Raw genomic sequence first — 13,609 nt, forward strand, 5'->3', positions numbered from 1 at the left:
AAAGGCCAAGCGAACCCTTGTTACCATTTAGAAAGGAAAAGAAAGATGGTCTTCTTTTCCACCCTTGACCTTCCTGTATATGACAGTACTTTATACTTGAAAGAATTAGCTTCCTTTAGATGAAATGTAGATTAAATAAAAATCTGTTACAATGAACATAATAAAAATCCTTTTGACCTATATTTTACATGCATTTGTATTTCCCTTAACATGGTGGATAATCACATAGAGGCTGTTCAATTGATCTTCTGACCTTTGGGAACAATGCCAAAGGATTGTTGATATTCTTGTGAGGCAAAGCTTTGTAGAGGCTTTGAACAGCGTTGTCCAAGAGTGGTCTGAATCGACTGATGTCTTTTGAAGTTTGTTTACATCCATTCAGACTGAGCCGATTCAGAATGTCCTCGAAAGGGAAAAATGAAACTGCTTTTCTGGGCTAAACAGGCAATGTTTGGATTCGAGGCACAATAGCGATGTAAACAGAACGTGCCGGAATAAATAAAATATTTATTCTTTTGTATAGTGATTCAAAGCATATGTACTTGGATTGTTGACTAAATGATCCTTATCAAGACATACACACTTCTTTTAAAAGACATCGCTGGATTGAAGAAATTGCAGTGAGGTCTGGGTGCTCTGTTGTTTAGTTCACATGACATTCAACATCTCTGTCTATAGTGTAATAACTCATCAGAGTTCTTTTTGATTTGATGAATCAAAGAAAATAATGCACAAGAACATCTCTTAAAGGTGCAATAGGTGATTTTGTTTTTTTATGCTGATTGAAAATATCATATCCTGATAGCAATCACTATGTTAAGCGGTCTAAATGTATTTACACACACACACACACACACACACACACACACACACACACACACACACACACACACACACACACACACACACACACACACACACACACACACACACAGGGTATGGAAGGTATACAGAACCCCTTACATTTTTCACTCTGTTATATTCCAGCCATTTGCTAAAATCATTTAGGTTAAAAAACATTCTCATTAATGTACACACAGCACCCCATATTGACAGAAAAACACAGAATTGAAACACTGAAATATCAGTACAGTAGTAATCAGGACAGTAATAATTTTAAATAGGGCCGGGACTTTAACGCTTTAATTAAGATTAATTAATTCGACGGACCGATAATACTGGAACACCAACTAGCGCTCGCTCCGGAGTCACGACAACAACAAACCATGGGTGCGTCTCAATCAGCTCCCTAGTTCAGTAGTCAGGGCACTGATCAGGGAGTCAGCCCATTGACTTATGTCTTGATCAGTGCCCTGACTACTGAACTAGGGAGCTGATTGAGACGCAGGGCATGAGTGAACATGAACGAAGAAGCTGATGAGACTGCTTTGCTTGGCCCCGTGGATGGGAAATTTTGTTTTAAAAAACGAAAGAATGGAAGCGTCGTCAAGAGCATGGTAGTGTGCAAGATATACAACAAGGAGTTAGCGTATCACCGCAGCACATCGAACCTCAAATATCACAAATATGCTTTTGCTACACTTAATGGCAAACATTGCGCTGGTCTGCTGGACTGAAATAAATAAACAATATTTTGTTGATTAAGCTTATGTTTTCAGTCATTATTCAATGGTATACTAAAAATACATGTGAAAAATTACTTCTCATAGTTCTCAGGTCAAATATTTATATGCAATTAAAATGCGATTAATTTTAATTAATTAATTACAAAGCCTCTAATTAATTAGATTAATTTTTTTAATCGAGCCCCGGCCCTAATTTTAAATAATATTATAAAAATGTATGTTGTGTAAAAGATGTACAAAACTAGACAGCCACTTGATTGCGAGATTTATTTGTGATGGAATAATTACTTTATAATTTTATTGGAGGTTTACACACATTGTGCAGTTAATATGTGTCGTGCATTAATCGGAGTGATGACGGATAGCCTATTATTGGAGTGGTTTGATGCAGCACAGATGCTGATAATTTGATCTCGACCCTTAAGAAACTTTAATTAATGTAAGTAAATAGGGTCAGTTTTGATTTCATGAAGATTTTAAGTCTTTCCTGTGTGCTACCCTCTCACGTACATTACGCTAGTGGTGTAACGGTACAGATTGCTCACGGTTCGGTTTGTATCACGGTTTCGGTACGGTTCTGTATTTACTATGTTCAGGGAAAAAAGGACAACTGTCAAATAAAAATAACGAAAATAAGAACAAATAACTTAAATACAAGCAGCAACCAAATAAATACTTTTGAGAAAAGATACTAATAAAATAAACAATGCTTTTCAGGTTTTTCAGGTGGGTCTAACACTAGTTTTTAGGTAAAGAAATTGAATAAAGTAATCAAATGTAAAATAATTGCATATTTCACTGTTTAAATTAAAGATTAATCCTTATTAAACTTACACAAGCTATTCAATTAAGAGCAGTGAGTGATGTCCTTATCTGTTGTTGGACATTAAACAGAGTAAAGGTTATGCCCCTTTAGGACATAATGCAGGGATATGCGTCGTCTTTCTCGACTGTATAAAGTTCACTCAAGGCATTTACTATGTCTGCTTGGATACTCATCAAGATGGACATGTTGACATACTTTCTGTGTGAGTTTGTCTGTTCAAGTGCAAGATTTGAAAGAGAAGTTAATATTTGCGCACTGTGAGACGTTTGCGCGCTCTCGGATGAGTGCACAGAGATAAATCATCTCTCAGTGCGCGAGTCCTTCTGGCTCTACACCCGGATGATGACGGTAAAAATGACTGGTCATATTCTGACATATGGCATGCATTGAACAGTTTACAAAGAGAGATCGTTTTGCCCACGTTTTTATTTTATCGCTGTTTTAATGTATCACTGAGAAGCCAGCACGTGTATCCATCGACAGAAACATACATAAAGCATTATTTTCAAGTTACAACCCATATTAAATATGCGTCATCAGATGTGAGATGATGAACCACGGAGCAAGTGTGTGCCGGCACCTTTTAAACGGCACCCGGTTGGGAAACGCTGGTATAGACCCAGCTCCCAACTTTGAGAATAGATTAACGGCGTTATTTTTTTATCGCCCGATAAGAGTCTCACGTTAACGCAGCACGTTCAATGCCGATAACGGCCCACCACTAATATTTATTCAGTAACATTAGGCAGTTTTGATTTATATGCAGTTTAATATTGATGATTGTGTTATTTTACATATGTCGCTTGTTTCTGCATCATCTTCGCATGTGTTTTAATCAGGAGATTCAGTACTCTTTCAGGCCCCCTACCGTATAACGGTGAAAGCCGGAAAATTACGTAAGTGGCAGGGAAGTGTTGTCTCACAAATGACAGAAATTTCTCCAATAGCGAGGAAAGAGTTACCCTAACCCTTAACTGAATAATTGAAATGGATAATAAACTGAAAGGAAAAGTAGAAAATGTTTCCCTTTTGAAAAAAAAAAAAAAAAACGTAATTACTTCTAAAACCACAAATGACTGACTGCTTTACTCTGCCAAATTAAAATATCAGATCCTGGCATGAGGCTTTTAAGCTGAATTCCACTCTGAATGAAACCAGCTGCAGACAGTGGTGTGTGATCAGAGAGTTATGAGAACGAACAGGGATCTTCTAACTTCAGGTTTCATTAGCATTAATCATCATTACTGCAGTCTGTAATTCTTATCAGAGTCAGTATGCAACCTTCACTTAGATAACACCTCTTGAAAAAACAGAATGAGACATGCAATTACTTAAAAAACAGGAATGGTTGGGAGGTGTGCAAAAAATAATAATTCAGTCAACTGCTGACTTTTATTTTAGTGGTTGATATCATACGGTTATGGTCATTACAGCCACATTTATTCAAATGAAGGGCAGAAGACGACAGAAGGCAAGTTCACATACTAACTCGTTTTTATTAATACAGAACTGCATGCTACAGAGACTGTACAGCATTAACATTTATTCATTACAAAAACATGGTTTTTGGGAACCATTTCAAATAATGGAAAAAACGGAAAACAAAAAAAAAAACAAAGGAAAAAAAACAAAGAAAAAAAAAGAAAAGAAAAAAAATATAAGAGCATAAAAGAGAACAGGAACATCACAGCCGTTAAGGAAACATTCAAACTATTCATCATTAGCATCTTAATAAACCAGAGAAGTAATCGACGGGTTACAGTTGCGTCATGTCAACTACAATGGCACCGAATGAATGATTCTCTTGTAGCTTTTTTACAGCTTCTTGCAACATCAACATGCCTATTTTTTCTATCTACCTATATGTAGTAGTGTACTTAAAAGTGGCAGTTTGTGTTTTTTTGTAGTATTTAATAGTTTTTTATGAACCTCCTAATATACATAATTTGGCCCTTGAGGGTTTATACAGTATGACGTCCGTCTTTTATTAAGTTTAAATTTTATTATTTGACAATCTGCTACCAAACACATTTGTTATAGCAACATTTATACTACATACATAGCAATCTATGTAACGTCACAGCAAATTATGGTTGTAAAAGAAAAGGAAAAACGAACATTGGACAACGAAAGAACCTACAGCGTCATAAGAGGTGGAGAGGAAATTATCACAAATTTTGGCACGGGAAAAAATCTGTACACGATTCTACAGTCAGGCGGAGATGAGACTGTGCAATAGAAAAGAAGGGCTTGAGACGAAATTCGACTATTGAAGACATGGAACCCACCGTCCCCGTTTCAAGTTTCCTTTTCACCTATTGTAAAATGGCTTATAGATATGTTTCTAGAAATTAAGTTGTGCATACATCTGTTCGTTGTTGTCTTTTTTTTGCCTTTTTGTGCGTTTTTGCTTTTTTAGGTTTTTTTTTGAGAATCTACACTGCAGTTTAGGTGGAATCCTGGTTTTCAACAAAATAAAAAATAAAATAAAAATAAAATAATAAATTCATGTTAAAACAGAACATTTGAAACTTCAAAACCTTTTTGTAAAAATGGATCATTTATATATATATATAAGTTGCTTACGTTAAGAAAGAATATTTATACAATGTATTAAGAAAACAAAAAAGATTTCAAAAAGGGACAACATACAAGATACAACAAGCAATCTCTAAAGCAATAAATACTACTGGTCCTAGCATTGTGACAGTTTGTATTGAATATCCCAAACCCCATCCCACCCACCCGTCCCACCCCAAAACACCCCTCCAATCGAGTCCACCCACCCCAATCCGAGTCAACCTCCCTCCCCCTGGTAAACAACGACAAAAAACAAAGATAAAACAGACAACGCAATGGAACAATGCATATTAACACAGTAACCCCCCAAATTTCTGTACATTTAAACATGAACAAGTAACATCACAATTAAAGTTGTTCCTCAGGCGGAGAGGTGTCTCCACAGTCCTCGTGCCCTCTGAGTTTTGGACAGCTGTAAAATGATTGGTTCACAAGCTCGTATTTAATACAAATAATGAAGGAGAACCAATTCTTTGAGAAAAGGGCTCACCGAATCCGCGCCTATTTTGTATATCTTTCTTTAAACATGTTTATGTAAAACTACATAACAATTATGCATTTTTCTGTTGTACAGCTGGAAAAAAAACTGAAATAAAAACAAAACCTGAAGGAAAAAAATCATAAAAAATTTGGCAGATTCACAAAGCTATACTCTACAACTTAGTGTATTTAATTATCAATATTTAATCATAATAATTTCATTTTTTTTAGATAATGACAGGTCAAATATTGACCAATGAACTTTGATAAAGAATTAACAAAATTTTCAAAGCCATATCGCACAGAAAAAAACAAGAGAATCAGAACACACAATGAAAAAAAGACCGAAGTCAGACGGACAGACCAACAGAGAAAGCCAGTTTTAAAAAAACAACGGAGCTAGTCTATTGACTTAGTTACGAGTGAAAGGGGTTGCGTCGGGGTGGAGCTGGGCATCAGAGAGTGGGAATGGCAGGCCGAGGTGGGCCTGGAGGAGGCGGAGCCTGTGGGTCGGGATGACGGCACATCTGAGGGGTCCAAGGATCCGTTGTGTGCCGAGCCGGGCGCTTTGCCTGCCCTGGAGTTGTCCAACAGAGCTAAGGGTGGAGGCGGAGCCAAGGAGAGGTGTTGGTGTTGGGACGACGAGAGCAGGGGGGGCGGTTTCATAGTCAGTGAGAGAGGTTGCATTTGTTCAGTCTGTGGTTTGGACTCTTTCGAGGATGGGGAGGGAGAAACCATGGAGGGGGAGGATGGGGGGGACTCTAGTAAGCTTCCGTCCGAAGAAGGAGGACTGGCACAGCTGCCTTCACCTTGAATGTAGCGAATGCACTTCTTTTTTCTCCTAAAAGAAAAAAAAGGGGGGGGGGACATGTTGAAGCTCTTGGTCAGAACACCAGGGTGAATTACACAGAGCAGTAACGTCCATTTAAATGCACATATCTTTAAGTCAGGACACCCATGCTGATCTTATTAGCAACTTCTGGCAGACCCACTTTCAGACTCTGCATAAAAATGGACGCTAGCGCTGGACGAGATTAGCCATCTCGCTCTCACAAGGTGTCACACGATTACATGCAGAGAAGACAGGACAGTGGAAGGACAAGAGGAAGATGAACAGACGGAATGAGGATGATGAAAGAGGTGAGGCCTACGTCTCTCTTTGTTTTCCTTCTGTAGCGCAACGCAACTCCAAACAAAAGAACTCCACCCCAGTTTCGCAAACCGCGAGGGGATCCATCCGGTTTACACATCAGCTTGAATTATTACACTCCTCTTTCTCCCTTCTTTTTTCCTGTCTTTTTCCTTGCGTTCCTTCAGGGGAAGTTCAGATGGTGGGGTAAGAGGTTAGAGAGGAAGCGCTACTCTCAGCTTGCCCCTAAGACATGTGTGTGAGCGCTCTGCACAGAGGTCGTGGTGCCATGTTTGCATTTCTGCTCGGGTCAGGACCCTCTCTCGTCTGCTACGCCTACGGCCAGCCATTCCAGCCAGCCACATCTCACCAGCGCCAAGCCAGCGCGCCGTGAGGTAGGGGTAGAGAGAGAGAGAGAGACGAGAAGTGATAGGGTGAGAGAAAGCAAGAGAAACGGAGAGAGCGGGAAAACCTCAGTGTACCTTGCCCTACCTGACCTGACCACCCCCCCTCCTCCCCAAAAACTCTCTTTATCCTGCCTAAAGGGCGAGCTCAGTGATGCAGCCGAGGCTAACTCCAAAAGAGAAAAGAAAAAGCAACAAACACAGAGTAAAATAAAAGAGAATTAAATTAAAGATAGGGGGAGCCAGAGAGTTGCGGGAGAACCGGGTTCAATTAACCAACTTCTTTGTGGTTTCGTCATGAAAATAACAGCCAGGTAAGGATTGTTTCTCAAGTTATACCCCTGCCTGCTCTTATGCGTGTTGGTTTCAGGCGAAAGTGCGAAAAAAGACAGAGAGACAGTCGGAGAGGTAGATACAGACTATGATGAAGAAAAATGACAAAAAGGGGACGATTTTGGTGCGGGAATCTTGTCACGGCCCCTTTAACCCACTCTGTATATGGTGGCAATGCACAACATGCAGCTGGAGGGATCTGCACAGAACAGACTTAATACAGAGGCGACATGGCACTTCAGGGTCAAAGATGGGTGAAAAGAGACTCTGTCTATACGCTATCCTGTACGGTGCATGGCTGTAAAGCTACAGAACGTCTTTTGCATGGAGGCCATTCATGAATTCAGGAATGGTTCAGGTCTGTCAATGTGTTAACTGCCTGTCAAACAGCGGCAAATAAGCTAATATCCATTTTTTAAGAGCCATATTGATTCTAAGTATCTCCCTGTGTTCCTTATCGATTTATAGGTCTCTGAGGGAATTTCTCCAGATGCATCTTTCAGGAAACAGAGCTGAGTGGGGTCTTTTAACCTTCCAGCTCCCAAAATCAAGACGCAACTACCAACGTTTCTCTCAGCACAGTCCAAAAATGCACAGGCTGTTCCTCTGAATAACAAGCGGTGCTGATGACAGCACTACCCCCACATAAAAATACAACCTCAACAACTTCAATAACACAGTTACTGGCTAGCAGGATAGGTCAAAATTTGAAAAATAGTGCGTCCTTGTACAGCGTAGCGTGTCTGACAACATTGAACTCAGACTAACATCTAATTGAATTTTTTTTTTTTTTTTTTTATATACATTTCAAAAGTTTGGTGAGATTCTCACCAAACCTGGACTAGAGAGAGTGGATTTCGGAGAAATCAGGTGGATTTCTAAACTAGAAAGGATTATGAAGGACAAGTAGAAATCGGAAAGTGGAGTATCACAACAGCACAACGTCTGATGTCCACGATGAGGGAAGGGTGAAAAGGAAAGAGTGCACAAGCATGACACAGAAAAGGGTATTACTTAGCAGAAACAAATACCTACCATCAACATATTCCCAATTCAAAGACTGCTTGTATTAGAACAGAAAGACAAGAGGTTGGGACTGAATAAAGGGTTATAAGAGAGGAGTGGAGAAGGAAGAAGAAGAAGAAGGAGAAGGGGAGGAAAAAAAAGAGAGGGGGGATGAGATGGCATCACCCCAACCCTGCCCTCCACAAAACAAGTGGCTACATCACACATTTCTACTGGGCAGAACAGTACAAAACAGTAGATTAGTTCCTTGGGCAGAAAAGCCAGCAATAATTAAGTATACTAATATAAAAATACTTAATAAAAAAATAATTTTTGCTCGACTTGAAATTTGAACCACAATGCAATTATTTCGTCATTTTCTGCCCAAGGATTTCAGTTCGTCTGAAGTGTTTCTTAAGTCAGAAAAGGACAGAAACAAGTAAGAATGAAGTCTTTGTAAACATAAACTGAAACAAGGCCTCGGAGATTGAAGTAGGAAAACACAATCCATGGAAAGTGTCCAGAGAAGAAAAGCAGATTTTTTTTGTCATCATCATCATCATCATCGTAATTTAGACGTTCTCCCCAAGAGCGGGGCTGGGAATATACCTGCAGGGTTTGCACCATAAACCCAGCTGGTCAAGCCCGAACAAGGCACGACACTTCTTAGGGGTATTTGCATCTGTTATCCATAGAGGAACATAAAAACACAACAAAGAAAGAAAGAAAGAAAAAAAAAAAACACATGTCATTGGACAAAACAAAGCAAGGAGCTAGAACAAATGATTCAGCTGTGGACATTGGTACCGTGCCTTCCCAAAAACTTACCACGACCAGCCCATCTCAACCCCCTGGCCACACCCCTCCCCCTCAACAGAGGGAAATAAACCCCCACCTTTTTATTTAAGTTTCAAAAAGGAGTATTATGTGAACTCCTTTATCACACATTCACACAAAAAGAAACACAAACAGCCATTTCACCCCACCTAGAGGAGAAAAACAAACCCCATCTCCCAGATTTGCAGAAGCTGATTGGCAGAGGAAGTGGCGTGGAGAGAATGCGAGGTTGAGAGAGCCAGAAAAGTGGGAGGAGGTACCAATGAGAGAGTTCCCCAGCTGTCACCTGCTCTAGCACACCTGCCGGCACACCAGATACACACCTGCATGGGCCACACCAGTTATTCTGCTGGTCGAGCCCGAAGCGTGCGCGACACTTCTTTGGGGCGCTCAGATCTGACGTGAAGAAGGGGAGGGGGAAGCCAGCGCAGAGGAGAGATGAAATCAGAAAACAGAGCGGAAAGAGAGATAAATTGAATCCAATGAATCTGACGAGCTCTACAAATGTCTATTTCTCCTACAGATATATTTAAATAGTGGCAATCAAATGTGCAGTAATGCCTTTACAGACATATTTCACCATATTTTGTTAGTAATACAAATAATTCGAAATCAAACGCCAAGAAACAAATATGAAAGTAAATGAATGACAGAAACCAACAAATCAACACACAATGCATGCCTTTCATAACCAAGGCTCTTTATGAATAAATGCTTGTTTGTTAAAAGGTAAGCAGGGCGGGATGCAGCAGATATGGATACATGTCTGCCATACGTTATCTGGCTGTTCTAGTCTAGAGGAGGTGATAGGGACAGGTTGTTGAGGCAGCAGGAGCAGGGAGGAGCTATAGGAGGGAGGCGGAGCATTAGTTTAAGCCGGGAAACACTACAAAGCTGCTGCTTAAACAGGGCTGGCCCACGTTCATCCACCTCGAACATTCCATCTGAGCACCGGGGTAAAGTGTTCGAGGAGGGTGAAGGCAGGCCGTAAGCGGGGCAGATCAAGAGGAGACAGGGCAGAACCCGCTCTCATGCTGAGGGCGTGGAGGAGGCGCAGCTACTTAAGGCAGTAGATTAAGGAGGTTTACCCTGATAACAACATCTCTGGTTATTCTTAGCATAAAGAGGTCTTTCCTATAAACATACTGCAGCTGCATGCTTAGAGTTTACCAAATCTGGGATTTTTTTTAAACATAATAATACATGACTTTTAACATAGAAGCATCTTTTGATGACATTATGTGTAGAATGAAAAATGGAGCAAAGGAAACAACTGAAACGGAGCAAAATAAAGTAAAAGCAATGTATTTTTCAAGAGAATTACTGAGCTTGGCAAATAAAATAAATATATAAAGCAGATATGTACATATAGCATTATTCATTAAAGAAAGATCATTAAATATTTGATATACTGCACAAGCACAAATAAATAAATACATAAAGAACCAAAAAAGGGGAATAAAGCAAGTTAGTAATTTAAGACTCAAAATGACATTAGCACCTGTAATCGGAGGGAGTGAAAGGCAAGGATTTGGAAAATATTCTCTGTGTTCTGGAAAAAAAAAGAACAAGATACAGAGGCCTTCAAAAGGTGTCCATGATGGAGAGAGACCGCAAATACATTCTTCCTGGACAATATCTCACAATAATCAGCATCATGAAGAAGAATGATCAAGTGAATTAAATCAATGTAATCAGCAAACCTCCTTAATTGAAAGATGTGGGTGAATTTAAAAAACACTTTTTTTTAATGTATATATATTACTACTATATAAACACATATAAAAAAGCATGCAGCAGGCACAGCCCAAAGTTACGTCCACATAAGCACAGTGTCAAGCATGGGCGGCACATTCGGAGGCTGGAACTCAGTCACAAGGGTGATCAACTCTCACACTCTCAAAACATACATATCACAGTACGATAAATGCTGGAGGGGGGCTGGGCACGGGGTGGGGGGGCAGCTGGTAGGAGGGAGGTGGGGGGGTCATGCATATTCAATGTTATTAATGCTCAACATGGGGCAAGGGGAGGGGAGGGGGATAACAAGCAGTCTATCGTGTAAATATTGCATTGGGTAGCATAGCTATATACAAAATGAGGCAGGCACAAAAAAAAGATAAGAAAAAAAAAGCTGGACTTTCATCTTTGAGATGTCACACTTGTGACAGATGATGGGTCTGCTTTAATATGAGAGATAATTGCAGCTCACTTACCATTGCCCTCTCCTGCCTGCTTTTCCCTTTTTCTCTTCTTCTTTTTCCCCTGATAGTTACCCGCCAGAAAAAGAGAAATAGACAGGAACCTTAGTTATTATATTGCAGAAAAGACCGAGACATGAAATGAACAAGAGAGTTTTCACTGATTTATTTATTCATGTAAGAGCCTGAAGGTTTAAACTGCCACTGCAGGACAGAACAGAACTTTCCCTATCTTTCCCCTCGTCCTATTTCTCTCCTTTTGTTTATTCCTTGTTGTCTCGTTGCTGCTTAGTTTCTCTTTCATTGTGAAACGATCGGAATCTCTTGAGGTTTCTTTGAGCGAATCAGTTTACTGGAGGGGAAGAGCAGAGCGAGAGAACTTTCGTTTGGTTGCGTTTGTCCTCGAAAACGAGCTACGGTTCTGCCGGACGCGTCCACGGCCGCTGATTTCGCTGAGGCCTAGGTCAGGCCCAGGCAGAACGATTATCTTGCTCCGGTTGAGGAACTTTGACTAGGAGAGTCAAGAAACGTGGTCAGACTCCAAGGGGAGTTGACAGGCTGGGCGGTGGGGCCGTTTGTCAGGCGCGAAACTCCGGCGAAACTGTAAACGGTGCGCTCGTTCCCCATTTCTGGCGGCGGAGAGAGATGTCCTCTTTCATCAAAGCTGCGAGGCGTTTAGGCCCTGTGGTTATTTAATTACTCTGATCTCAGCTCGCCTTTCTCTTTTTAGGTGAACCAGTGGAATACTAATGAAAGCAGAGGGAAAAAAAAATCGCACTGCACATGGGGAAAAAAACAGATCTCACTGCACTGAAGAAAAGCACATGTACAGCACATAGATCTAAAATATATCTAAATACTTCCAGCTCTGCTAAGCTGGTCTGTTTTGCTGGTCTTAAAATGGTTTTGAACAACTAAACCAGCTTAAGCCAGATAAGACCAGCCAACTACCCAAGTTAAAGCCGTTTTTGTGAGTGTTGAGTGCTTTAGCTTCCTTCAGAAGCTGTTGGATGTTTGTCATATGATTTGTAAAATACACATTTGGATGGCTTTAAACTGCCGTGTGGCCCCTGGGGAAGGAATAAAGATTGTTACTTGTTGAAAACTTAAAAACTTACATAGTTGTCTCGTGCCGACCAGCCGGGGTACAGCTGCATGTGAAGCTGTCGTTCTTTCCTGGCTAACTCGTAGTATTTGGCCTGCTCCTCTCGGGACAGAGCGTGCCACTGCACATAAAGAAACACACACACACATCCATCAAAACTGCAGCCATAACACTCATCGAGAAAGAGACCACTGATATTTTAGGCTCTAACAGCACGGAAGTGTTTCCATGAGTGGTCCAACCACTGTGATTAAATATTCCCCTTCTCATGGTGTTGTACTTTTACTCAATAGCAACATTGAGCAAGATTACAATTATACAGAAATAGAAAAGTGAATAAGCAGTGTTTTTCCACCGCCGACAACACTGCAATCTGTGGTCTTAGTAGTTGAGACAGTCTGCTGCCACTTCGCATAACGCTTTGGCCTTGTTGTGTGTGTGACACTCACCCTTCGGCCTAGGATCTGGTTGATAGCTGCGCTCTCTTTCAGTGTGCACTCTGCCACCACTTTGGCTCTCATTTCCTTCATGTAAAGCATGAACGCGTTCAGAGGTTTCTTTATATGTGGCTGTTTCTTCTTTTCCTCCTCTTTTTTCGCATCCTGGTGTTTCCTGCGAATGGGAGGGATGATATGTTAGCGTACGCATACCAACTTAATTCAACTTAATAGAGAATTGAAAGTGTAAAGTGAACTTACGAGCTGTTGAGGGACCCGATGTCACTGTGAGAGGACTCCTGCTTGACATTGGGTGTGACGATGGCTGGGTGGGGGATCCCTGTAGTGTGCAAACTGTGGTGGGGGGGCACCATGTGAGGAGGGAACCTGGAGGAGAGAAGACTGTGTAAATCGTCAGAGTGGACACGGGTGAAATGATGGATGGACACACACATTCACAGAGTAAAGCACTGACTATGAACTAAACATTTCACACATCACAGCATTTATAAACACAAAGCAACAGTAACCTAATACATCTGTTATGTGGGAGAAGGGAAGTGACACCTAGCGACAAATTCAACGTGAAATGGAAGTTCTGAAAGTTCGCATTTTATATTCATTTTGAAATCAAACAAATTAGCTAGAGTGAATTGTATTGATCATAAAAGAGGGCCATGATTAAA

General features: G+C 40.6%; 1 protein-coding gene across 20 annotated transcripts in view; it reads right to left on the bottom strand.

Moving 5' to 3' along the window:
• Positions 1-5,204: 5,204 nt before the first annotated feature.
• Positions 5,205-13,609, bottom strand: part of tcf7l2 (transcription factor 7 like 2) — a 90,745-nt gene continuing 82,340 nt past the window's right edge. For 4 of the 20 annotated variants that reach the window (XM_067430536.1, XM_067430544.1, XM_067430541.1 and 1 more), the window contains 7 exons: positions 13,185-13,310; positions 12,936-13,098; positions 12,500-12,607; positions 11,397-11,445; positions 10,682-10,732; positions 9,504-9,576; positions 5,205-6,313 (listed from right to left, as the gene is read on the bottom strand). In XM_067430536.1, coding sequence (XP_067286637.1) covers positions 5,872-6,313; positions 9,504-9,576; positions 10,682-10,732; positions 11,397-11,445; positions 12,500-12,607; positions 12,936-13,098; positions 13,185-13,310 — 1,012 coding nt within the window. In that variant the 3' untranslated portion in view covers positions 5,205-5,871. Of the gene's footprint in view, positions 6,314-8,372; positions 8,435-8,952; positions 9,026-9,503; positions 9,577-10,681; positions 10,733-11,396; positions 11,460-12,498; positions 12,608-12,935; positions 13,099-13,184; positions 13,326-13,609 lie in introns of those variants that run through there. The other 16 variants (XM_067430533.1, XM_067430543.1, XM_067430538.1 and 13 more) reach the window with 13 other exon arrangements.

Source organism: Pseudorasbora parva, chromosome 21, assembly GCF_024679245.1.
Source record: "Pseudorasbora parva isolate DD20220531a chromosome 21, ASM2467924v1, whole genome shotgun sequence".
NCBI lineage: Eukaryota > Metazoa > Chordata > Actinopteri > Cypriniformes > Gobionidae > Pseudorasbora > Pseudorasbora parva.